Genomic DNA, 25896 nt, shown 5'->3' with positions numbered 1-25896 from the left:
CCCACTGGTCATTTGTCACCTCATGAACAGGATGGATTTTACATTCACTGTGAAAAACCTGGGCTAGTAGCATGGGCATGTTTCAGGCTGGACTCTTCTTTTGCTGCTTGGTTTCCTTTTGGCTACAGGGAGACAGCTGTCTAAAGGTGTGTTTTCAAACCCACTCTCCAAAACCATGTTTCATTGTTGCAGGTGGTTCAGTGTGCTCTTGCAGTGCAGATGCTGTAGTTTGCTGTAGAATCTGAATGGTTTCTGTTCCTAGGGAAGGACTGGGAGGAGGTAGTGAGAAGAGAATTCAATGCCTGAGGTGTATCTTAGTGAGAAATGTTGGCATGAGGTGCTGAAAGTCTTGAGCTGTCAAAGGCCAGTGAGGCTCAGACTCCTTAACCTGCTGGAGCAGGGTGGAAGCAAGGAGTGGGCACTGCCGTCCCACCAGCTGCACTTGGTTCTGGTCTGCCAGGTCTGTGCTGGCCTTGATTTCTTCTGAGAAGTTTGTTGGAGCTGCTTGGAGTAGTGAAGGTTGGGGAAGAAGTGCTGCTCAAGAGCTAAAGCTCCGCTTGATCATTTTGGATGGATTTAACCATGGTATCTGAAGACATAGTTTCCATCAGAATGATCCCAGCATTGTGCAAGTGTCTCAGCTGAAGCCCCTGAGCAGATGTGTGAGAGCACCCTCCTACTCCAGCTGAGCCATAGGAAAGCTGACTGTGCCCAGTAATTACAGCTTCTGCAGATTGAATGTGCTTCCAAGTGTTTTCCTTAGTGATCAATCATGTCCCAGCACTCTGAGATTCCATCTCTGGCACAATCTGGAGCATCTCTGCAATCCTTGGGTGCCCATTCCCACCAGCATTTCTTCCTTTCTCTCTTTAGAATCAGTGTGGTGCAGTTCCCTGTGTTTGTGAGCAGCAGCCAGCAGGCTGCAAGAGATCCAATGGCAGCTTTCAGCACACAGAGGGATGTGATGGGGACAGACTGTCCTTAGTGCCATGCAGAAGGGAGTTTTTACTGTCCTCTATCAAGAAGTATGAAAGAATAGAGTTTGAATGATACTTGTGAGCAGGTGCTGTGCTGTAGGGGATGTCAGGTAACCATTCCTATGGGGGTGCGGGAAGGAGCAGTGAAAGTGATGTATTAGTTTGTGTTTTGACTGTTGGAGTGCAGTTCCATTTTTGGGAGCAAAACTATGGGCTAAGATGGAAAACAGAAGGGAGAAGGCTGATACCTGGATAGTGGGCTGAGCTTTGGTGACTGCAGTCATTTGCAGTAGAAGTTTTGCACAGTGGGGTTCAGAATGGGAGCTGATGATGAATGGGAGCTGCTCGAGGGACAGACTTCCACATACAAGTTCCAGTGCCTCAATGACTTTCTTGTAGCGAGGAGCCCAAAACTGAACATAAGACTTGAGGCACAGCCTCTCCAGTGTTGAGTCCAAGGGGATGATTACCTCTCTGCTCCTGCTGGCCACACTATTTCTTAGACAGGCCAGGATGCCGTTGGCCTTCTTGGCCACCTGGGCACACTGTTGGCTCATGTTCAGCTGAGCATCGACCAACAGCCCCAGGTCCATTTCCTCTGCACAGTCCTGCAGCCACTCAGCCCCAGGCCTATAGCGCTGCATGGGGTTATTGTGGCCAAAGTGCAGGACCTGGCACTTGGCCTGGGTGTACCACATCCCATTCACCTCAGCCCAGTGAGGTTGATCCAGCTTATCTAGATCCCTCTGAAGGGGCCTCCCTTCCCTCAGGCAGATCAACACCACCTCCCAGTCAAAAGACAAAAAGAGAAGAAAGCAGAAATGAAGAAGGCTTCTCTGAGAGCTGCCCCTGCACCTGCAGAGGTGAGTCCTTGTTATGGACAGACACAGCTCTTGTTGTCAGGGCCTCCATCTGTCAGACATGAATGAGACTGTAAAATCCTGAGGGAAGTGGCATCCTGTTTCTGCACTTGCTTTGTTTCTTTGCAGTGTTTGAAGTGTTGCACAAAATGAAGGATAAATCTCTAAAGCAGGTGGTCGGGATGCTGGCATGATGATGTTACTTATGTAATTAGTGCTATTATTTTGTAGTATGTTAGCAGTTTGCTAATAAACAAAAAACAAGGGGGGGTTGGAGGGGTCGGTAACAGAGGAAGGGGTTCTGGTAACAGAGGATGCTGAGAAGGCGGAAATACTGTATGCTTTCTTTGCTTCTGTCTTTAGTGAAAAGGCATTCCCTGAGGAATCCCAGAACCTGGAGGTTAATGAGAGAGTCTGGGGAATGGGAGATTTCCCTTTAGTCAGGGAAGAGGTGGTCCGTGAGTGCCTAGGAAACATTAAGGTCCATAAATCCATGGGACCTGATGGGGTGCATCCACGGGTGCTGAGAGAGCTGGTGGAGGTCATTGCTGAGCCGCTCTCTGTAGTCATTCAGAGGCCTTGGAAACTGGGGAGGTGTCTGAAGACTGGAGGATGACCAGTGTCACTCCGGTCTTTAAAAAATGGCAAGAAGGAGGACCCAGGTAACTATAGGCCAGTCAGCCTCACCTCTGTCCCAGGGAATGTGATGGAACAGCTTGTGCTGGATGCCATCTCCAGAGAACTGGGAGTAAAGCAGGTTATCAGGAGTACTCAGCATGGGTTCACCAAGGAGAGGTCGTGCTTGACCAACCTGGTGGCCTTTTATGAAGATGTCACTGGCTGGGTGGATAGGGCTAGAGTGGCAGATGTAGTCTACCTTGATTTCAGAAAGGCTTTTGATATTGTCCCCCATGACATCCTTATAACAAAGCTGAGGAAGCATGGAATAGATGAGTGTACAGTGAATTGGGTCAAGAACTGTCTGACTGGCAGAGTGCAGAGGGTTGTCGTTGGCGGTGCTGAGAGGGGATTTGATCCAGGTTTATAAATACCTGAGGTGTGGGGGCCATAGTGGCACGGCTGGTCTCTTTTCAGTAGTGCGTGGGGACAGGACTAGGGGTAATGGGGTGAAACTTCTGCATAGGAAGTTCCGCACGAATGTGTGCAAGAACCTCTTTACGGTGAGGCTGACGGAGCACTGGAACAGGCTGCCCAGGGAGGTGGTGGAGTCTCCTTCTCTGGAGATATTCAAGACACGCCTGGACACCTACCTGTGCAACGTGGTGTAGGGAACCTGCCATGGCAGGGGGGTTGGACTCAATGATCTCTAGAGGTCCCTTCCAACCCCTACAATTCTGTGATTCTGTTGGAATGTGGGAATGCAAGAAAGAATATTCTGAGCAGTAGCTGTGGAGCGAGATAAATGGCATGAGAAGGCAAAGCTGAGAAGTAAGGAAGGCTCCAGAAGAGAAAACAAAGTCCAATAGGGCATATTTAGAGACAGGTGAAGAACCCTTGAGCGCACTGAGGAGTACTAGAGTGCTCTGGAATGTCTCTTGGGCTCCCTACAGCACACATACTTGCTCTGGGGCATGTCTGGATGTCTGTAGAGGTAATTGTGGGGCCCTCAAAAACCTCTGGGGCACATTAGGGGGCACTGGCTTCCATGTGAGTGTTCCCAGGTTCCCAGAAGTCAACAGGGAAGCCTTTGGAGACCCCTTGGGAAGACTCAGTGGGGCCCTAGAGTGATGTAGCAGCTTGTGTTGGTTGCATCTGCTTGGCAGGGAAGCGATTTCCGTGCTGGGAGCTGATTGACTGGGAGGTGATTCCCTTGGTTTAATTAATTTAATTACCTAGAATATAATTAAATAACACTGTTCAGCATTCAATCAAGATTATATTTTTCCAAAGTACTTCAGTCATGCATCTGTAGCAGCTTTGCTAAAATATATCGAGTTTATTCAAAATTCCAGTGATGCTCCTAAAGCACTTGAAGTGCATTTGAGGGGGGGAGTGACAAAACAGCTCTGAGAGAATCATCATCAAATCAGAACATGGGAACGGTAACTAATAGCAGAGATTCTGATAAGAATATTTAAATTTTCAAATTACCTTTTTCTAAAGTTGTATTTCACCAAGTTTCATCAATGTGCACACTGGAAAGCTGACTTGCTATGTTTCTTTTTATAAAAAATCATGTGTTACAATTGAGAAAAGAAGGTATAGCATGTAACATCCTCCAAGTAAAGTGCAAAAAACATTTCTTCACAGTTCCAATTAATGTCTTATGTTTTGTTCAGACTCATTAAATGATGTATTTCAGGGTACATCACATGGGAATATAAGAAGATTATTCAGAACAGGAGCTGCAGAGCAAGATGAACGGCATGGGAAGTAAGGCCGGGAACCAAGGACACAGCTTTTGTGTCACTCAGCCACCTGTGGCAGAGGTCAGGATTTCAGCAGGGATTTCTGCAGACGTTCCTTGAACACCCCCAGGGTGGGTGACTCCACCACCTCCCTGGGCAGTCCATTCCAGTGCCTGGCCACCCTTTCTGAGAAGTAATATTTCCTAATGTCCAGCCTGAACCTCTCCTGCCGCAGCTTGGAACCATTCCCTCTAGTTCTATCAGTAATGACATGAGAGAAGAGGCCGACCCCCAGCTCACTGCAACCTCCCTTCAGGAAGTTATAGAGAGCAATGAGGTCTCCCCTGAGCCACCTCTTCTCCAGGCTGGACATTCCCATCTCCTGCAGCCTCTCCTCATATGGCCCCATTGTGCTCCAGACCCCTCACCAGCTTTGTTGCCCTTCTTTGAACACGTTCCAATGCCTCAGTGTCTTTTTTGCAGTGAGGGGCACAAACTGGACACAGAATTAGAGTTGTGGCCTCACCAGTGCTGAGTACAGAGGGACAGTCACCTCTCTGCTCCTGCTGGCATCACTGTTTCTGATGCAAAATGTATGTAAGTGTCACATGTGTGACATCCTTTTTGATGGAGTTCTGTGACTGGAGTTCAATGGATTTGAGAGCTGACTTGAAGCCTGTGGGCATCACCCAGGAGTTGGGGTGAGACGATGAGGCGTAGGAACAGGAACCTCTTTGGTCGTTATTAACTCCCAACTTTTTGGTCAGGAATCTCTGTGTGTTTCTTTATCACGTAAAGAACAGAGTCATTGTGCAGCTTGTGAATGAATTGATTCACGCCTGCTGATTGGTGCTGTTCTCTACAGGGAGCTGCAATGGAAATGGACACTTGTGGTCTACTGTCCAGCCCCCTCCAGTGTTGGATTTTCTGGGCTTTGAGACACGTCTTCCAGATGCACTTTGTGTTATTTCTGATGTGTTGACCTGTTGAGCTCCAGCCCCAAATGAGGATTCAAGTACTACCATTGGGAATGTAGTATTTCTTGCTAAACAGAATTCGTGTGCACCCTTGTCTTTCGTCTGCACAAAGGATCTTGTAATCATCTCTGTCTGTGTTTCTTTTAGACCCAGAGATGGAGCAGAGAGGAACACAGACTTGGGTGGATCTTCATTCAGGAGCAGGGACACGTCATGCTCATCTGAGGTGTCTGGCTGACAACAAGAGCAGAGAGGTAAGTTTCATAGGGTCGCGTGCCCATTTTATTTTATTTTTCATTCATGATGCATAGAGGCGTTCCCCAGACAAAGTGAGCATTTCTCAACTGGACTTTCTAGAAATGAGCTAGGCAGTGAAAATGGGTTTGAAGCATCATTAAGAGCCCCGCAAGAGAATGCTGAGAGTTAATCTGGCACCCTCCTTTGGAAACGTCCGTTGTCTGTCAGCTCTTCAGCTGTGCCCTAACACCTCCCATTGCGCTGCCACACCAGGATAGAATTCCAAGCCCACACTGAGTCCTGGAATGTTGTGGTGCCGTGTTGGAATCAGATGTGACCACGTGGTCTTGGCTCCCCGCCTTGTGGGGGGTCATGGTGGACCAGGCTGTTGGCCGTTGGTGATGTCATAAGCGTCTGGAATGAGGGGAGGAGCGGTGCGTTCTGTGTTCCTTTGTGGGTGAGCTAGTGGTCGGAGTGGTTGGTTGTCTTGTTCGTGTGCCTTTAGTGCCGTTAGTTAGTTAGTTCTGTTTGTTAGTTAGTTCTGTTTGTTAGTTAGTGACTTTAGTTAGTTCCGTTAGTTAGTTAGTGCCTTTAGTGTTTTTTTCTTCACACCGTCGTGTGCAGCAGCTTGTAGGTAAGTTGAGCTGGCGTGGGATGGATGGGTGGGCAGTGAGGTGTTGAGAACTGCTGGCTGTTTGAGCTCACAGCACCGTATTGCTTACTCTTGACCATCAGACGTAATTTTCCCCTGGTACACACGTTCCAAAGGAGGTATCAGTAAAGTTGGCACCTGTCCCGTGCTTCTTCCATTGTCTTTGCTCAGTAGTGGAAGCATCGTAAAGTTGCTGGGTGGACAGGCATCACGTAGCCTGAGACTCAGCATGTCTTGCAGCAAGTGGATGGGACGGTTGTGCTGTGTGTGTTATTCCATGGCTGTCTTAGCCCTGCTCACTGACCTGCTCTTTCTCTCTCCTCTCCTCACCCTCCGCCCACTGCCTCGGTGCAGCTTTTGCTCGCATTTCATCCGAGCAAAGCGACAAGGAACTGCTGCAGATAGCTTGAAGTGATCTCATTGCCAGGTACGTGCCACATTTTGTCCCCGCACATCGTTTTGCTGCAGGGTATGCGAGGGTAGTTCTGACGAATTGTACCCATACTGTGCTGTGTGAATAGAGAAAACAGAAGTGTGTTTCCGTTCTGTTCCAGCACGTCACAGCTGCTGTGATGGACGTCACGTGCATGGCCGGGGAGGAGAGTGGGGCTCCCCAGGACAGAAGATCTCCAGCGGAGCCCTACCAAGTGACCGAGGTCATCCCTCTGCATGCTGGTGAGTGAGGGTCTAAAGCGGGGTGGGCAGGGCTGGGGCAGCGAGTGCCCCCTGCTCCACACCAGGAACCCTTGTCACGGGCAGACTTTGCCATGGGAGCGAGCCCAGGGCCGGAGAGGGCAGAGCTCCTTCTGCTCCTGCCTGCCTTTGGCCCCTCTATAGCACTGCTCTCTCTCCTTGCTCAGATGCTGAATTGCTGCCTCTATCTGATGTGGAACAGGAGGCAGTGGATTTTATCCAAGCCAACAGCATCAGCAAGGAAATGGTAAGAGCAGCCATCTCCATCGTGGCTATACCTGCATCTCCAGACGGTCCCTCTGGCTCTGCCTTCAGGCTGCAGGAGGGCTGCTGGCCGGGCAGAGCTGCTGCTGTCCTGCAGCTGTCCTGTGCTGCTCCACACCCCGCAACGCCTGGTCCCCCTGGCCATGGTTGTCCCCACTCACTCTCCTCGGTCTCTGTGTGCTTGCCAGGATCTGGTGCAGAAGCTGCGGTTCCTCAACAGCATTTGCATACTGTGCAGCACCGCTGGACAGGAGGGCCTCACACTGAGCCATGATATCTTCTGCTTGCTGAAAAATCAGTGCAAGAAGATTGAGGTGAGGGGACATGGCACCCAGGTAGCTGCACCCTGTGAGAAGGACAGGACAGGGGGAGAGGGAGGCAGGGAAATGATGCACAGACACCCAAGTGCCCCAGATGGGACTCCAGGTGCTGCTGAGAGCTCAGCAGTGGAGGTGGACAGCAGCACCAGTGTGCCAGTGTTTGTCAAGGGCCACTGGGGCGACTCAGGCCCTAGCGGCCGGTGGCAGGTTTGCTGTTGCTGGGTGCTGGCAGCTGCCAGGTGCCATCCTGATTGTGCTTTGCAGGTTCTGTTGTGTGAGGAGCCCATGGAGCAGCTGAGCACCGGCCTGAGATACTGCTGCATGAACACCATTGCTGCCTTGAGGTACCTGCCCAGCCCCTGCTTTTGCCAGCACATCCCCCGGGCACCATCCTGGTGGCCCTGACGCAGCTCCCCGCTAAGTCTTGGCCCTCGCCCCAAAGCTGGTGACATCAGGACTGTCCTCTGACCCAGAGCAGCCCCGTGGGGGAGGAGGCACCTCCTGGCAGGGCTCCCCATCCCTCTCAGGGAGCCTTGCCCAGGGGAGGACCTGTTCCAGCCCTGCCTCAGCACCCAGGCACCTCTCCTAGCATCAGTGTCTCTCTAATTGCAGCACTGTGAATGCAGTTACGGAGGAAGAAATACTCCATCTCTTCAAGGTGTGCTGCAGCGTCGTCTTCTATCTTCCTCCAGCCAGGGCCTTGAACATTTCCCTCTACAACCAGGTATGTACTGGGCAATCTACTGTTGACCCCATGCCTCTGGGCTGCCGCTTGCATTACTTGTGTCCAGAGATCTATTTAGATGTTTGTGGGACAAGGTAGCAGCCTTGCTTGCCCTCACCCCTCTCACTCTTGCCTTGGGCTTGGCAAACAGCCTGTGTTGTAGCCTGCTCTGAGTGCAGCAGCCTTGCAGGGTGCCCCTGTGCACAGATCTGTGGGTATCCTTCCTTGGCAGCCAGAGGGGTTCACAGCAGTCTACTGGGTATGAAAGGGAACCCTGAAAGACTTCCACAACCCACTGTTCTCTTTACAGACCTTGGAAGCTATGGACGACATGCTGCAGATTGTACTAGATGTCTGTCCCATTGCCAGTGTCAAGAGTCGGCTGCAGGGAATCTTGGAGGTCTGTCTATTGTGAAGTTCTGCCCCCACAGCTCCCTTCTAGTAGTTTATCCCACTCCATGGAAACGGCACTGGCAGCAGCTGGAGCCGGCAAGGGACCCTGGCGGCAGTAGCCCCATGATGGGCTTGGCTTAAGCTCAGGGGAAGCCTGGATGGATGCTGTGATTCCAGCTAGGAGCTCAGCAGACCTGCAGTGGGCATCAACAGCTCCCAGGCTAACCAGCAGCTCCTCTCCTCACAGGTGCTGCTGCCTTTCAGCATCTCCAAGACACAGGCTGTGTGTGAGAGGGCTTTGGGGCGCATCTGGAAGCTTAGTGGCTTCATGACCAGCAGTTTCTGGCAGCAGGTAAGGAGACATGAAAATTGTGTACCTGTGAGAAAAGCTGCGGCTCAGGTGTGAACCCTCAGAATGCTTTTGACATGAAGGGAGGGTCTTTATCCTTCCTTTTGCCTGTGCTCATCCTGCTCCAGATGCTATTCTCTCATTCTGTTTAACATGCCTTCCCTCCTTTTTTCCTTCTTACTGCAGCCCCTTGGAAAAAACCTTGCCCCTTCTCAGAGGACAGACATTGCCCTTGTAACCCTGGAGAAGATCATTGGGGACTATGGTTTTGATGAGAAGAAGTGGGCTGAGACTATGCTGGATGTGCTTCGGAGAAACCCTGGCACCTGGCTGATGGATGTAAGCAGAGTGAGGCAACCCTGCCTGCCACAGCTCTTGGGAACTGAAGCCATTTGAAGGCAGCAATGAGCTGTGGGAAGGGCAGTAATAACACAGCCTGGGAGGCAAATGGCTGCAGTCCAGTGGCAGCAGCAGTCTCCCTGTGTTCTCACAACAGGTGCCAGAGATTCTGGGATTCATCCACGCCAACCTGAAGATCCAGAGCACATCAGTTCAGCAGATCCTGCTCTCAGTGCTCGATGTGCTGACCGTCCAGTTTCCCAGGGATGTGCTGAGGAGTGTGTTGACCGACCTCCCACAGAATGACAGGTATCAGCCCAGACAGCCGCACACGTTTGTTCCATGTGAAGAACAGGGCTCAGAAATGGTCTGGGTGCCAGAGCCAAGGAAAGCTGCAGGACATCCCGAGGAGCAGGCCCTCCATCCCACTGTGCTTTCCAGTGCTGGTGGGCAGCTCAGGGCTGCAGCAGCCAATACCAACCATGGCAGCCCAGAGCCCCCCATCAGGCTCCTGCCTGAGCCATGGTGCTGTGGCTAAGGCAGCCCTGCTGACGCAGCATTGCTCTCTGTTTATAGCACTACCCTGGACATACTGAAGAGTGTGCTGACCCTGCTGGAAGCATCCAAGCGGATCTGGGATGAGCTCAGCAGTGTTCTACAGGACCAACAGCTGTGTGAGATATTGAGCATCAGCACAGAGGAGTTGGGCCTCCTTCGCTTGACTGTGAGTTACTGGACAATGCACCGTGCTCTCCTACAGAGCACTGGTAGCTCAGGCTGGGCTGTGTCTCCCTAGTGCCCTGCCTTGAGCTGCCAGAGCAGCCAGGAACTGCAGGGTGCAGGATGTCCTGCTGCCTCTGCCTGCCTCTCACTGCTGTGTTGGTTTCAGGCGATGCCTCCCACTGAAGAGCTGTTGAAGGAGCTGTGTAAGCCAGCACTGCTCCAGAAGCTTCTGAATGTGGAAAGCCTGCCAGTGCTCTGGCTGGTGCTCAGACGTCTCGTGCTGCTGTCGGATAGACCTGAGACGGTGAGCAGGACCTTGTCAAACAAAGGCCTCATGTTGACAGCCTGGCGCTGGGGCAATGGGCAACACTGTGCCTTGGCATCTGTCCTCCTGATGGAAAGGAAATTGTGTGTTTTGTACAGGCAATTGAAATCCGGGCCCTGCTTCCAGGCGTCATGGAGAACCTGCTGTTTGCCAACACAGCCATTACTGTGAAGGTGCTGAATATCTTCAGGAATGCAATGCACCATCTGGGGAAGAGGCACGCCAGTCCCTTTGCTCTGGAGCTGGCTGAGAAGATCCTGCCTCTTTTTAATCACGTAAGTCTGTTGTGGGAGGCTGAGCTCTGCGGGTGGGTGCTTGACAGGAGCGTCTTCTCCTTTCTTTCCTTCTCTGGGCTCTCAGGAATGAGATGTCTTGTGGGCTCTGTAGCACTGCTGGCCATGTCCCTGCTAGTGCAGCTTGGTTGTTCTTGGTGATGTCAGGCCCCTGTGCTGGGGCTCAGCCTACACTCATGCTCACCATGGGCAGTGAGAGTGTGCTGCTGAGGTCTGACGTCCTCCTGTTCTCCCTCAGGCATCATCTGAAGTGCGAGAAGGTTCCATCCGCCTCTTCATGGATGTGATGGATGCTGTGCTGTGGTCTCAGAAGGGAAGCATGAAGAAGATCGTGCGCAGGGCCCTGCTCCCTCTGCTCTTTCACATGAGTGACGAGACCCCGAGCGTAGCACAGGTACGAATTTCAGAGCTGAGCAGTGTGCAGGCAGTGGTGTGCTGACAGTTCAGCTGTGATGTGCAATTGAGAGCAAGTTGAACAAGCATTCAGACACTGGGATGTGTGTCTGTGTGTGTGGTGCCATGTCCCTGCATCTGTTGTTCTGCAGGCATCTGGGGAAGCCCTTGTGTCCTGTGCAAAGTTCCTGAAGTGGAAGGAGCTCAAGCAGCAGGTCCGGCAGAAGAACACAGTGGGGATCATGAAGTGTTTGGTGAGGACAATCTCACAGCCCCCACCTTTTTGCTGGGGGAAAGGGGATGCTGGAGGAGGGGTTGCAGCAGCAGCTGTGGCTGCTCTGCAAGCCCCATGCTCTTGTGCTCTTCTTCAGCTGCAGCAGGACAGAAAGGGAGTGGAAGGGTACCTGCAGCAGAGCCTGCCATACCTGGAGGATTCTCAGGCCTCCTTACGATGCGAGGCTGTCAGATTCATTGGTGAGCCCAACCCCTGCGTCCCTCTTTGGGCCCTGCCCTGGCAGGAAGGCACAGCCCTGAAGCCCCCAGGTACAGCCTGCCCATGCCGGTAGCCACAGTGGGTGCCTTGCTCAGGTCCCCCCTCGGGTGCCGTCCCTGCCTGCAGCATGGAAGGGGAAGCAGCTGGGCTGGCGGGGTTGGGGTCTGAGCTTCTGGCAGCATGTTGGGGAGTGGGTGTCTGACAGAGCTCTTTCCCTAGGGCTGATTGGGAAGCACGCCAGGGAGCAGAGTGAGGAGATGCTGAATGAACTCTGCAGTGGTGAGTGAGGGCAGTGCTGTGTGTGTTGGGGCTGGGGGCAGAGCTGGGCAGCATGCAGCTGTGCTTTGCCCTGCTGCAAGGAAATGCTGCAGGGGCAGAGGATCATTCATGGCAGTCCTGAGCAGTGTCTTCCACTGACCCGTCAGTCTCCCGTGCTCCTCCTGGCCAGGAAAAGCAAGGAGTGGGGCTGGCAAGGCCCAGAGTGGAAGCTGGTGGCTCTCTGTAGACTGGGGGTCCCATCTCTGCTCTGTTTCCTTCTGTTGCAGCCCTTCAGCCTTTGGAAGATGACCCCCATCTGACAGTCTGTTCTATGGCATCTGAGACCATCCAGAAGCTGAGACACCAAAGGCAGAAGGCGGCACCAGCACGGAGAAGGCTCCCAGCACTTTTCCGCTGGTCCTGCATAGCCTTCTGAGGGATAATTCTTGTTCATTAACGTTGGATCCTTCAGTTTTCATGTCTCTTACCATCTCTCTTCCAGAAGATCTTGCGAAGAAAGGCTTTTCCTGTGAGGATGAAACACGGATAGGAAATGTTACATCTAGTTTTGCTGTGGGAATTTACCTCTGTGTGTGACACATTCATTCTTCTGACAGCTGCTAACACTCAGTTTATTAATAAAAATCATTCCTTTATTACTTTGTGCCTTGCAGATTAATCTGAATGTAAGAAAATCGGGCTGACTTTGTTTGCTTCGCTCAACACTGGCCACATCAAGATAACAAAGGACATTGTTTTCAAGAATAATTGCAGCTATCTTCTTGTTGACTTGTGCTTCTGTGCTTCTGAGAAACACCATCTAGCAATTTCTTTTTCTTCTTTTTTTGCACGAGTCCTGGATGCTGGTGTGTGTTGTGCTCTGTTGTTTGCTGACCAGCAGGTGAGAGGACTGTGTTTTGTGTTGGGTGTTGAGTTTTGTCTATCTCAGGGGCCATCCAATTGGATCCATCCTCTTTTTGCAGTGTTTAGGGACAGTTAATTTGCTGTTGCCTGGAGCTATGTGTGAAGTGCAGGACTAGAAGCTGTGATCGCTGAATCTCCTTGGATGAGCCCCAGCTCAGGTTCTCTCACACCAACCAAGAACATTTTTGCCAGCCCTGTTGTATTGCTGCAGCTCAGTGACCCCGACAATCTTCCCATGGAGTGCCGAAGACGGAGGTGGGAGCCTCCTTGCTGAGATCTGCTAGCAAAGCCCTGAGCGGCTCTAAGGTCGGAGCCTGTTGGGTCGGTAACACTGTGTCATGGTTTTGTGCTGTTGCTGTCCATATTCCACATCATAACATCACATGCAGTATGAATCATTGATTGAGGGTATAAATAGTGGAATCATGTACAAAGGAAAAAGGGTTAAAGAGAAAGTAACTTTTTGTTTATAACTGAACAATACGGATTGCTAAGGGAACGTTATATGGTATTAAAGGTGTTTGAATGGGACAAACTGTTCTGATGGTATAAGAAAGTGTAACTGAGGGTATGTGGAAGTGTAATAGAGGGTATGTGGAATTGTGATCGAGGGTATGTGGAAGTGTGGAAGGAGGAAGGCTGAGGGACCTGGTCTAGGTCCTGCTATCCTGGAAAGGCAGCCTGGGGATCTGGCAGTGTGTGTGCCAAGTGGCTCTGTGTGCCTATGGGTGTGTACTGAAGGGCACCCAGAACTGCCACTTCCCCTTGGGACATAGGCTTGGAGCATCAGTTGCTATGTTACTCTCTGAGAAGAGGATTCAGGCCCCAAGTCTTGAGTCCAGCTTGGTGATTTGGATTGACTCTGGGGCAGCAGTGGATGATCTGCAGCCCTGCAGCTGAGTGCATGAGGCTGATTGTGATCTCTGCTCTGCCATGTACCTACAGCAAATCCCAAGAGCACACAAAGATTGGGTCTGTACCCTGGCCTTCATCCCTGGCTGCCCCATGTTGTTGAGTGCGTACCAAGGAGGCGTGATCAAAGTCTGGAACATGGATAACTTCGGCCCAGTTGGGGAGATCAAAGGGCAGCCCCATCAACGCCATCTGCACCAACTCCAAGCACATCTTCACTGCCTCCAGGTGAGCCTCGGGCTTGGTGCTCCCCAGATCCTGCAGGAGGTGAGAGTGCCCTGTGTTGACTTGTCATCCCTGGGCCTGGGTGGGTTTGCACTGAGTGGGGCCAGGAGCCTGGAGGGCGAAGAGGGCAGAGGGGATCTTGCAGCTTTCTGGTCCCTCAGTGCCTTCCTCTCACCTTGCTGTCTTAGTCTGTCCCCTGCCCGCTCTCTGGGATATCCCCATGCAGGGTCCCCTCTTCCCTGGCGCTGGGCATCCCCTGCTGTTCTTGGGGAGCATTTTGGCAGCAAGACTCTGAAATCCACTCTCTTTTGTTTGTGCAGCAGCCGGAGCTGCGCATCTGACCTGGCTCACCCTGAGCTTCCCTGCAGAGATCTCTGAATCCCAACTGCAACGTCTGCTGACCCTCTGCTCTTCCCTGGGTACCCACTTTGCTCTGCAGTGGGGTGGGGAAGGGCTGCAGATGGGTGAGGATGGAGATGGTTGTGCCAGGAGCGGAGTGTGGACGGGTTGGACCCTGATCCTGCACGACTCCCCCACGGCTGCACACCTGAAGGACAATCCTACAGAGAACGATGGTGCATGGCTGGAGCCCTTCAGAAGGCTGAAGGCTCAGCCCAGGAGTGTCAATGAGGACGCAGCCTCTCCAGCTGCCCTGCTCATGTTTCTCTGCTCAGGGGGCCGACGAGGCCCTGGTCTCACACTGGAGCTTTCTTCTACCTCTCCTGTGGTCCCTTGGAGCATCCCCTGCTCCATCCTGCCCTGCCCCGCGCTGGGCTCGTGGGGGAATGTGGGAATACAAGAAAAGCTGTTCAGAGCAGCAGCTGTGGAGCCAGATCAACAGCCTGAGAACCAAGGACACCTCTGGAAGGAGAAGAAGGGACTCACGGCTCTGATTGGATATGTTAGAAAAAAAAAAACTTGTGAAGGTTTATAATGGATGTGAGAACTTGTAATAAAGGATTTGGATCATTCACATCTGAGTCCGTGCTTCAAATGCTGCAGGGGAATGGCTGCGTTGAGCCCTGGGAGTGGTCTTCTCTCCTTATGCGCTCTCACTTCCCTTTGGTCACTGAAGAAACGACTTTTGAACTCGGACTTAAGGATTTCTCTGCATGATCCCATTGGTGCTGAACTCGGATCTCAGAGGAGCTCCAGGATGTGCCCCATAAAGCACAGACCAATTTCTTTCTGCTTTCTGCAGCCCCGTTTGTTTCGTGTCACCAGTCCTTGTTCAAACCACTGCAGGGTGGGAATTTCTGCACACCTTGAAACAGGAGCATCTCTATTGACTTGATGGAGTCTGTCTTTTATCATTCTGGGGATGGGGGGGGGAAGAAGAAAATGCAGTTTCCATGGCCTGGTGGAGGGCACGATGGCATGCGCAGGGTCACCCTGCCATGGACAGGATGGTGGCTGCTCCTGGGTCACAGCTGAGCCCCGTGCTGTGGGGCTGGGCAGGATGGATCACAGGACCCATGGTTGCCCTGTGACGCACAGCACTTTTACAAAGTAAAAGAATCAATTTCCTTAAATATTGAGCATCCATACGTAAATTGCAGCCTAGTGGAATCTTTTCCTATCCAAACAGAATTCTTTATCTATTTCTGTTACATAAGAAAAGCAAATAATTTTTTATCGGTCGACTTTGAAATTCAGGCAAGTGTTCACTTGAAGTGTTATGAAGTGTCAGCTTTTCTAGAGCATTTACTTTTCATGCTCTTAATTTCTCATTATCTCGCCTTATTCTCTTGCCATGTCAGTGTTTTCATTCGATGGCTTCCATGTGACAAGAGCTCTTGCTGTGTGAGCGATACAAATGTAGCTTTAAAAGTGGTACAACTTGCTATTAAGGCAGCTCCCCTCGGGAATTCCTTAAAGCTGCAGTGAGACAAGGGACACAAGAGAAACTTTGCTATGCACAGCAGGCTGAGCCCTCCTGCAGTCCCAGCTATGGAGTGCTCTGCACAATCTGTCTCTTTTTGCTCCTGATGTGCAGAGGTTTGATCAGCTTTTGCACCAGCAAGAGAGAAGTGGCACCTCACACTTATATTTCTGAATATTCTTGCTGCATTCAGTGGGATGTAAGCAATAAATAAAGAAATAAAATAAAAATATTATTGCTTTGGTTCTCAAAAAAAAAAAAAAAAAGAACTGCCCAGCTTAATTTTGCTCCAGATCCTTCACTGCTTTGTTGCCTTTCACTGGACAAGATTTAGGGCCTCAATATCTTTCTTACAGTGAGGGGTCCAAAACAGAACACTGATAAACAGACCGGTACTGTGATCAATAGAACTTGAGGAAGAAATTCATCTTTCATGAGGAGCTCCTCTTTGAACAGCACCAGGAACTAAGACAGGTGTTTGATTATTTCCTGCTATGAGGCAAAGATGGATCAGCAGATACAGCTGGAATCTATCTCTCTCCTCCCCACTTTATTCCCCACCTTCAGTTCTTTTTGGAAAGGAAATGCTGCAAATCTGGACTTATTTGGGAAATCACCGTGCACACAATGAAGTGAGAAAGCACCGTGCACATGAACAAGGCAAGATCCTGGATCAAGCTTTCAGTGGAAGGGAAATGCCTGAAAGGATTGAGCAAAGTCCTGGCGAAAAATACCTGGGGTTCCTGTTGGTGGGAAGCTGAACATGAGCCAGCAGTGTGCTCTCACAGCACAGAAAGTTAACCATATCCTGGGCTGCATCAAAAGAAGCACGGCCAGCAGGGCAAAGGAGGCGATCCTGCCCCTCTACTCTGTGCTGATGAGGCCTCATCTGGAGTACTGCATCCAGATGCAGAGTCCTCAGTAGAGGAGAGACATGGACCTGTTGGAGCATGGACAGGTCACTGATACATGCCATAGAACTGATTCAAGGGCTGGAACACCTCTCCTATGAGGACAGGCTGAAAGAGCTGGGGCTGTTCAGCCTGGAGTACAAAAGGCTCCACGGTGACCTGAGAGCAGCCATGAAATCCTTAACAGGGGAAAGGAGAAAGAAATACAAATAAAAGAGATTTCCATTAGGATATTTTGCAACACAGTCAGTAAGGGAAGTCAGTAAGGCACAGATGATTTGCTACATACTACCAGAAAAAGAAATAAATATTACAATTCAATGGTAAATTCAGTTGTATTCACTTTTACTTCTTCATAGACTAAGATCTGAATACATAGAAAACCAAGAGAAAATTTATTACAGGGATTATAGCTCTTTCATTAAAAATGTCTGAAACTTAATAAAGAAAGTCAGCCAGGGATGGATTTATTGACCATATCAAATATGACCCCTGACTTCAATTCTTTGTGTTGCTTTTTACAAGGAAATGTTCTCTTGGCAGTGGGGTCAGCATATTTGGTGTTGAAAGATGCTGTAGAGCAAGGACTGACTCCACTCAGACATCAGGATGCCCAGGACAAGTAGGGTTCCCAAAAGGGGAAACTACAAGCTGCCATCAACATCTCAAAGTAAAATCTCTTGGAGAAGGCAGGTTTGTGCAGAGCCAGAAAGATCATGAGGCTGCAAACACTTTCAAGGCTTATTATGGTAAAAGCAAAGTTCTCCAGCACATGTAGATACCAGGAGGAGAGAGAAGGGGGTCCATGCACTGTCACTGTCTTTCCTCTGATATTCTATATAGTTCCATAGCAAATTAAATTCTTTGGCAGGTGAATTGCTGTAATAACAGAAGTAAAATAATAAAAAAAGCCATCGCCTGGGCACAATGAGGCACACTGAGAAACAGTGAAGGGACAAGAAGGAGAGACCTCAGCTTCCTCTGTTGTGGGTCTTCAAAGTGCACCTGCAGCAGTCAGCTATTTTCCCTTATTATTTGGCTCTTTTCAAGATTTTCTTTGTGATACTGTTTTTATTTTTTTATTATTTTTATTTTTCTGTTTCCTAAGAGTCTCTACATGTTGTAGGTACTTCCCTCATCCAAAATTTCCTTTCTTCTTACGATAAAAGAATACAGATTATTCCCTCAATAATGGGAAAGGACAAATAGAAGCTGCTTCACCCCATCTGAGGTCAGGCTGTTTCCACACATAGGAAAATTGCAGGTAAGTGGAGGGGATTTTATCTAAGTGTAGGAACCAGGGGTGAAAATGTTGATTTTCTCCTCTATGAGAAGGGCAGAGCCAGCCATGCACACCCACAGAGCACAGAGCTTTTCATTGCTTCATTTTTAAGTAAAATCATAGGGAAACTGTCAGACAATCAATGTGCAGAAGTGGTACAATCTCTTGAAAAGCCACTTACAGATCTGCAAAACTTGCAAATAACAATTTTCTGTTTATCCAATTGTTTTCCCATCTCCAGATAAGACCCCGTGCTCTGATCCATTTTTGTGTGTGCATCAACAGATTTACACAAAGAAACAAGTCAGCAACTGGCAATTTATTCAAGGTGTTGAAAGTAAATGGCCCATCTGTAAATGACCCTTGCACTGCCTGCCCTTGAGCACAGCTATCAACTAATGAGGAAACGTGTATTTCTCTTCTTCATTGCCTAAAAACTGTTTGTGGTGTCTCACAAATCCTTGCTGAGGCCCCCACTTTGCAACAGGCTAAGGAACCATTTTTCTATTATAGAGACACTGAATTCAGCAGGCTGAGCTGAAGATATATGGCCTCATAAAGAACTGCTGTAGTATGTTCAGCTGTAGAGCACTACTGTATTAAGCATGAAAGGATAACTGTAAATAAAACTCAATCAATCTAGCCCAGCTCAATCAACTTACTGATTTAGGCTATAAAAAGAAAATAGCCCATGAATGGCACTCTTACATGTCACTCCCTACCACTTCATGTAATGGACAATTCACTGGTGCAAACTGCATGTGAATATTTAGTGGATGACTGTTGAACATGTTTGATTTTATATAATTTCCTATTTTCCTTTAAACAACATGATCTTTCCTTGTCTGCCCTGAAGAGCAGTTTATCCATATGCAGGTCATGTGGACAACTTACTGTAGCCATTTTGCCCGTCTGTCCAGTATTCTAGAAAACAAAAAATAGGAAGCCCACAAATCTCAAACATCGCTGATATCTACTATAAAAAGAGAATTACCAGTGACAGAAGAAAACCTTCCATAACTAAGCAAAAGGCTGTAACAATAGTTAATGAGAAGACTGGTAATGCCTTGAATGCAAGCAGCAAAAAAAAAAAAAAAATCATGGAAGGTTTTTTCTTTGCTTACAGTATAAACCTTAATCATAATCACAATTCTTCCTCAAAGCAGCATCTCAAGAATAGCCAAGACCAGCCACTGTGCTAAAGAAGCACAAATGATAGACAGCTGGATCCAGGCCTGAATTATTTAGCACGGATCTAATCCTGTCCTTGTAGGTTTTACAGTGTTGCCAAGAGCAAGGTTTCCCTTTTTATTTTCCTCCTCTCCATGTGGCTGGCTCTGCACCATTACTTTGAGCATGGCAGTGGCCCTGCCAGGCTGGAACAAAAGACTTGTAAAACTTATGTTTTTCTAGTGGAGTTATTTTTGGCCTCAGAGTAAATATAACTAAACAGAAGAGTCAAAACAGTACTAAGCCTTGAAGAAGGAAGCTATAGAATCATAGAATAGCCCAAGATGGAAGGAGGAGTCCAGCTCCTAGTTCCACATAGGATCATCCAAAAATCGTACCATCAAACCTACCAGTTGAGGGACAAGTGATATCTCTAGGAGATAGCATCTAAGCATCACCAACTACCAGACTCCCTAGTAAGGGGCAAATAGCCTTTAAAAAATATTTTTGGCACATATCGAACTAATCCTGTGATTCCCTGAAAAGTTATCCTCAGCTCCCACCATAGTCAGTGAGAAAAATCAACAGAATCATATGATCATAGAATAATTAAGGCAGGGAAAGACCTCTAAGATCATGTAATCCAACCATCAACTAATCCCCACCATATCTACTAAACCAAGTCCCTCAGTGCCACATCTACACAATTCTTTAGTACCTCCAGGGACAGTGACTCCACCACCACCCTGGGCAGCCTGCTCCAATGCATTACTACTCTTTCAGAGAAAAACTATTTTTCCTAATTTCCAACCTGATCCTCTTCTGGCACAACTTAAAGCCTTTGCCTCTTGAGAGATATTACCTCTCCAGATATTTCTAGAAGGAAGGTTATTCCATTCTAAAGTCTATCAGTCCTTGAATGAGTTTATTCTATTTATTTTTCTTTCCTCTTTAACTACAGAAAAGGTTTAACTGTCAACAGAGAAAACTTCTCCTTCTGGAGTCACAGCAGTTGAGGAAATAATGTAAAAAGGAAGCCATGATGCAGGTCTGAAGTAGGAGAGGACAGCCTTCTGCATCAAGGGAAGTGTCCCAAGCAGAGACTGATTGATATGCTCAGTGATTCCCTTGTAGATTAATTGGTTTCTTCCCCGACTCACAAATACCAAGAGAAGGCAATTTAATTGATTTAATGGGTTATAATTAGATGGTAGAGGTTGTGTGTATACACACAGTGAGTGCTGTAGACCAAACACACATTAAGTTTTATCCTCCCTGACATTACTTTGCTGATCACTAAGCAGGAGTACTGAATCCTTTTTTTTTTTATTTTTTTTTTTAAATATATATATATATAATTTTTAAAGATGAGAAAGGTACTCTTGCTTTTCAAGTGGTAAACTCACAGCCAAGTCCTAAAACTGTTTAGTCCCCAGACTAAACAGCCCCAGCTCCCTCAGCCTTTCCTCATAGGGCTGATTCTCCAAGTTTTCCATGAGCCTTGTTGCCCTTCTCTGGACCTGCTCCAGTAACTCCATGTCTTTCCTGTGCTCAGCTCCCCAAATCTGAACACAGTTCTCGAGGTGAGGCCTCACCAATGCCGAGTACAGGGGCAGGATGACTTCCCTAGTCCTGCTCACCACACCATTCCTGATACAAGACAGGATGCCATTGGCCCTCTTGGCCACCTGGGCACACTGCTGGCTCATATTCAGCCGACTGTCCATCAGCACACCAAGGTCCCTTTCCATCAGGCAGCTTTCCAGCCACACCTCCCCAAGCCTGTAGGGTTGCCTGGGGTTGTTGTGACCAAAATGCAGGACCCGACTCTTGGCCCTATTGAAACTCATGCTGTTAACCTTGGCCCATCAATCCAGTCTGTCCAGGTACCTACCTGAATATATGCTTTCTTGCAAACCATCCAACCACTAGGGTTCAATAGAAAATGATAATAATTCTATTGATGTTTTTCCTAGAGCATGCTTGAAAAATGTGTTGATGTATAATTATATCATTTTTGACACCTTATGATTCTTTTAAAAATCAAATCCTGAATAAAATTAGATTTTTTCTTTAAATATGATACATGTCTAGAATGATGCAATGTTCAGTCATTTCCATCCCAGCTAAGTGTTAAAAGAGTGTTCTCCTGGAAGTCTTTGTGTTAGATTTGGTAGAGTTTGAAATAGAAATTTTACATTGTTAAAATGTTTAACTGTACATGTGAAAATCCATTTGTGCAAATCTAAGATAACTTCAGAAAGAAGGGCTTGCAAAGTTCAATTCTCTGTTCCCAAATCCTCTTGTTTAACACAGAATTATTCATTTGGTCTTCATCAGCCTTAATTCGTTTCATAACTCTCTCCCACCTGCACGTATGTGGATGCTCTAAGGAGTCAATGTTGCCTTTTATTGTGGACACAGAAAATAACACTGCAGAGACCCACTTGCATACTGACCCCTCTGCTCTGAGACAGCCATCCATGGCCAGGAATTTCATGTACACTGATCTGTTCCCAAAAGGCTTTAGAGCAAATTTCAGAACACCAGGTACTGCAAAATCTTTACATGTCCAGAACCACGCCTTTATTAATTTTATCAAGCTGCTCACAAAAGGGTATATTATTATTAGAAGTAAAATGTAGTACAAATTCATAACTAAATTACACCTTTCTTATCAATCTGCTCCGTAGTAAGCAGTGGAGGAAAATTAATGATGGAAAGAGTCACAGTCGAATCTTACTAATCCCTATGTCTGCAGTGATTATATTTAATCAGCAGTTATTATGAAGTATTTTCTTTAGAAAACAAGACCAAGAAAAACAGATGTTTAACAAGGACGGGCTCTGATCATGAGATTACCAGATGTTTTGACGAGTGAGTTACACAGATTTGGACACAGACTGAACACAAAGTATGATAGATTGCCCAGAGGTGTGGTAGAATCCCTGTCCCAGACACATTCAGAGTCAGGCTGTACAGGGCTCTGAGCACCTAAGGTAGCTGTAAGTGCCCCTGTCCATTGCAGGAAAGTTGGATTAGATGGCCTTTAAGGGTCCCTCCCAGCTGAAATGATACTATGGTTCTCTGATTCAGTGATCAGGTGATGCCTAGCCTATCATCTTAAGAATATGAAATAGCAAGCACAATGCATGTGTTTCAGCATCCTTCTTGGATCATTTCTAGGGACAGATTAATGATCTGCCTGGATAAACCTGGGTAGAAAACAGCTATTTCAGGAAGCATGGCTTTGTGAATTGAGACAAGACTTTGGCTTTGCTTTCCAATACAGTTGTGCTCAGGATCACATTTCCTTTTCCTAAAAGGGACATCTTCCCCATCATTTATTCCCCTTTATGTACATTAGGATATGAATGTAATTCCTCCACTTACAGTTCTCATCCTTATTTTTTTTCTAATGGCGAATCTAAACCAAGTTTGGAAGAGTGATGGAGGATTCAAATGGATTGTATTGCAGGTTTCATGCCAATAAGCAGGTAGATAGAGCAAAACAAACAAACAAAAACCTTTATTTTTCCCAGAACAGAAAGAGTTTCTTTGATGCAGAATAGAAACGAAGGCACTTGCCTTTACCATGCACACATGGGGATTTTGAAGGAGAAGAGAGAAACATGGACAGCTCAGCCCACATGCAGACAGCAAAGTAGTCAACTGTTAACCAAATAAATTCTCCATTGCCATTAACCTTGGACACATGCAGTGTGACAACTGTCAGCCGCAAAACAGGGAAGCCCAGAACCTGCTGCCAGTTCTCCATTGCAACCCATGAAGAAGGTGAGCTTCCCTGTATATTATAATTGCAAGGATCTATTTGCATTGCTGCTGCCAATAAGTGAGGGATAACAGGTAGTTACGCAAGATAATACTTCTATTCTGCTAGTCTAGCAATTGTAACCCTTAAAGGGCACTTTGCTTCATTTCTGCCACCATAAATCATCCAGAGTAAGTAATAACACCAGTTAGCCAGAAATCCAAGGTTCCAGCAGAAGGAAAGGAAAAAGTATGATCAGCTTTTCATTTCTACAGTGGCTCAATTGGGTGCTCACAGAGCTGCCAGGTTTCATGCTGCTCCTGCATTGTTCATCATCCAGTTCTGCATGGGGCTTTTCTCTGCCCCTGGTGAGGCCATAGAGAATTGCTGTTCTCTTTCCTTGCAAAGGAAAAGCTAATATGGCTGAGGGACAGCTTGGAAGCTTTGACTTCAAGCTCTGCTTAGAGCTGTTTCCATGCTGCATAGTAAGGGAAACTGAGGCAGAGACAAGGAATAACATCTGGCCAAACTGACTCAGCTAGTGACAGGACAGGAGCCAGGGGCTCCTGTATGTGATGAGCAGTGGCTCAGTAAGGCGGCTTCTCCTGCAGTGTGAAAGGCACAATGGGACTTTTTGCCCCTTGGCACACCTCATAGCTCTTCCAGTGAGAAATTCTCTGTGCTTCACTACAGATCCCCAAACCCCTACAAGAAATTATGCTCTCTAAGGCTGTCTCCAGGACAGATACTTTGGCCCATTTCCCTCCTTCAGGCATTCCTCTTTCTTATTAATTGACAGTGGCTGAAGGGTAGAGTTAGCTCTGAGGCTGCGTAGGCATCAATTTTTCATCTGATTCTTAATATGCTTGCAGCAGGTGTTGGAAGCTTTCTATTTTAGTGGTCTCAGAGAATAGGAGAGGATATGAGAACCACTTATCTTCCTTTAAACCATTGTTGACTGGTACAAAAGCTGTTGACCCTCATCTGGTGTTATCTGCAATAAGGAACTTGCTGGAATGTGGGGAGAGATGAGTCTGACGAAAGATCTGCTACACTGGGAACATATCAATTGCCAAAATAACCCTGCTTTTAGGTCATCCAACTCCATGCCTGCTCAGGCTGATTTGAAAGGAGCAGTGCCATTCTCCAGCCCTTGGGTTTTAGATTCATTTTGTCTTCTGTCAGCAAGAATGTGGTTCAGGATTCTTACCATGACCTGAAGTCTGTTCCTAGTAATTTCAAAAGCAGTTCATGAAGGACATCGTTAGTGAAACCCCTTCTTCACAATGATCATCTCTTGCCTGCCTGCCTAAACAAATCCATAACTGACATCTTCATCGTATAATATGCATTTTAGGAATATCTTTACATGTATATTGGTCATGTATTTTAATTATTTTCTGCTTTAGAAAAGCCTTCATTCAATTAATAGTAGAGCAGAAGTTGTGTGTAATTGGAGTGGATAAGGCATCTACCACAGAGAACTGAGAGCAGGTCTGTGGTATGAACACATCTTTCAAACAGTCATTAGATCCCAAGTTTTGGCTTTAACAAACTGTCATTATCACCCTGATCTGCATGCTTCTAGGAGCCAACACTTGTATAAGTAGCTGCATATGTTTTAATTCTACTTTGACATATGACACTGATTATTGCAGGAAGGTGCTAACAAATCTCATCATGAATAGCTCAGACCAAAAGAGGGGAGATTTTGATTGGATATAAAGAAGAAATTTCTTACACTAAGGGCGGTGAGGTACAGGCACAAGTTGCCTGGAGAGGTGGTGGAGACGTTGGAGGCACTCAAGGTCAGGCTGTATGGGTCTGAGCAACTTGATCTAGCTATAGATGTCCCTGTTTATTCCAGGGGACCTTTAAAGTCCCTTCCAACTCAAACCATTCTATGATTCTGTGACTCTACACGGCATCTCCTTCTTCACTTTTATGCTGTTTGTTGGCCATTTCGGTATCCTGTCTTCTTTCATTGGAAAGGGGACACTGAGTTCACCCTGTAGGTGAACAAGCAAATCCCTGTGTCAAAACCTTTTTTCCTTGAGCATTTGAAAACCTCCTGTATGCAAATAACAACCTCCCTGTACATTTTGCTGCCTTTTTGCACACACTGGACTCAAACACTTGTGCTTCAGGGATATCTGACAGATCTCAGCACAGAGCTTTGCTCAACAAGTGAAGCTCTGAAGTAGGTCAGCATGGATCAGTGATGCAGAGCTTGTGTATCTATGGCAAATCCTTTAAATGTCTTGCTTTTGTAAGTAAAATTTGTATATATTTAGTATCTACTTTAAAATGTTAGTTCTCTTAGACTGGGGTGGGATTGATGCCTTTAGTTTAAGGCTGCAGGCACAGCCAGTGAATATGCTGTCTTAAGACTACCACACAGAGGCCAGTAAGGAGATGGCTGAAGAGTTTTATTTGCATCATTTCATGAAGAGAATGCTTAGCAGGAAAGGCAGTGACTGGAGAAACAAAGCTGAAAAGTAGATTCTTAATAACCAGCTGAGCCCTTCTCTGGCATCACTTCATGGCAGCAGGATCAAAGGAGAGGAGGTAGAGAGCAACCATGAAGGGTGCACCCTGCATGGCAGTGCTTGGCTGCCGCTGGAGCTGCACAACAGATACAGTCTGGACATCTCTGTCTCCTAACATCCCATGTCTGCAAAATAGTCTGCCGCTTGGAAGCAAAGCTCTGTGCCAAGGAGCGCAGCTGCACGCCGCAGGAGAAAAGTCACCATGCTGCCCTTCTCCTTTAGAACAGAAGGAAACACCACAGAAAGACAGAGCAGGCTTCACAAGCTCAAAATACAGCACATCAAGCTGGCAAAAGATGATTCTGAACTGCCCTTGTTTACACTTACCTCCACAGTGGGGTCCGTCCAGGAGAGCTGAGAAGGAACTTACTGGCAGTGGCAGGGCCCTTCCTTGCAGCACTCCTTCTGGTAGTTCAGATTCAGCTTACACAGAAATCCTTGCAGACGTTCTCGGTGAGAACTGCACCTAACATTCTTCCTTCTACAAGCAAACAGGCACAACGCGTGGGTGTAATGATGACTGCATCAAAAAGAAGCAGAGACGGCATGGCAGGACAGATGTACTCACTGTGCATGTTAGAAGTACAATGTTGTACACTCATGGACACAAATGTGTGTGCAACACCATCC

At 47.7% G+C, this 25896-nt stretch overlaps 1 protein-coding gene across 1 annotated transcript; it reads left to right on the top strand.

Annotated features, from left to right (window-relative positions):
• The first annotated feature begins 6628 nt into the window (after positions 1-6628).
• Positions 6629-12295, top strand: LOC146753486 (uncharacterized). Its single transcript, XM_085530544.1, has 17 exons — positions 6629-6747; positions 6933-7012; positions 7218-7343; positions 7614-7693; positions 7962-8073; positions 8384-8473; positions 8714-8818; positions 9002-9154; positions 9312-9463; positions 9731-9878; positions 10044-10181; positions 10301-10477; positions 10734-10889; positions 11041-11142; positions 11260-11362; positions 11601-11660; positions 11927-12295. The coding sequence occupies exons 1-17, from the start codon at positions 6645-6647 to the stop codon at positions 12073-12075; spliced, it is 2034 nt and encodes a 677-aa protein (XP_085386670.1). The 5' UTR covers positions 6629-6644; the 3' UTR covers positions 12076-12295.
• The last annotated feature ends 13601 nt before the right edge of the window (positions 12296-25896 follow it).

Source organism: Coturnix japonica, chromosome Z (assembly GCF_054131305.1).
Source record: "Coturnix japonica strain WE chromosome Z, WE-NBRP24, whole genome shotgun sequence".
NCBI lineage: Eukaryota > Metazoa > Chordata > Aves > Galliformes > Phasianidae > Coturnix > Coturnix japonica.
Note: the sequence above shows the minus strand (reverse complement) of the source record. Positions and strands in the feature narration are given on the sequence as shown.

Coding starts and splice junctions, on each gene's coding strand:
- LOC146753486 (XM_085530544.1), top strand. CDS start 6,645: ATGGACGTCACGTGCATGGCCGGGGAGGAGAGTGGGGCTCCCCAGGAC. Junction 6,748..6,932: donor GGTCATCCCTCTGCATGCTG/GTGAGTGAGGGT, acceptor CTCCTTGCTCAG/ATGCTGAATTGCTGCCTCTA. Junction 10,478..10,733: donor TCCTGCCTCTTTTTAATCAC/GTAAGTCTGTTG, acceptor GTTCTCCCTCAG/GCATCATCTGAAGTGCGAGA.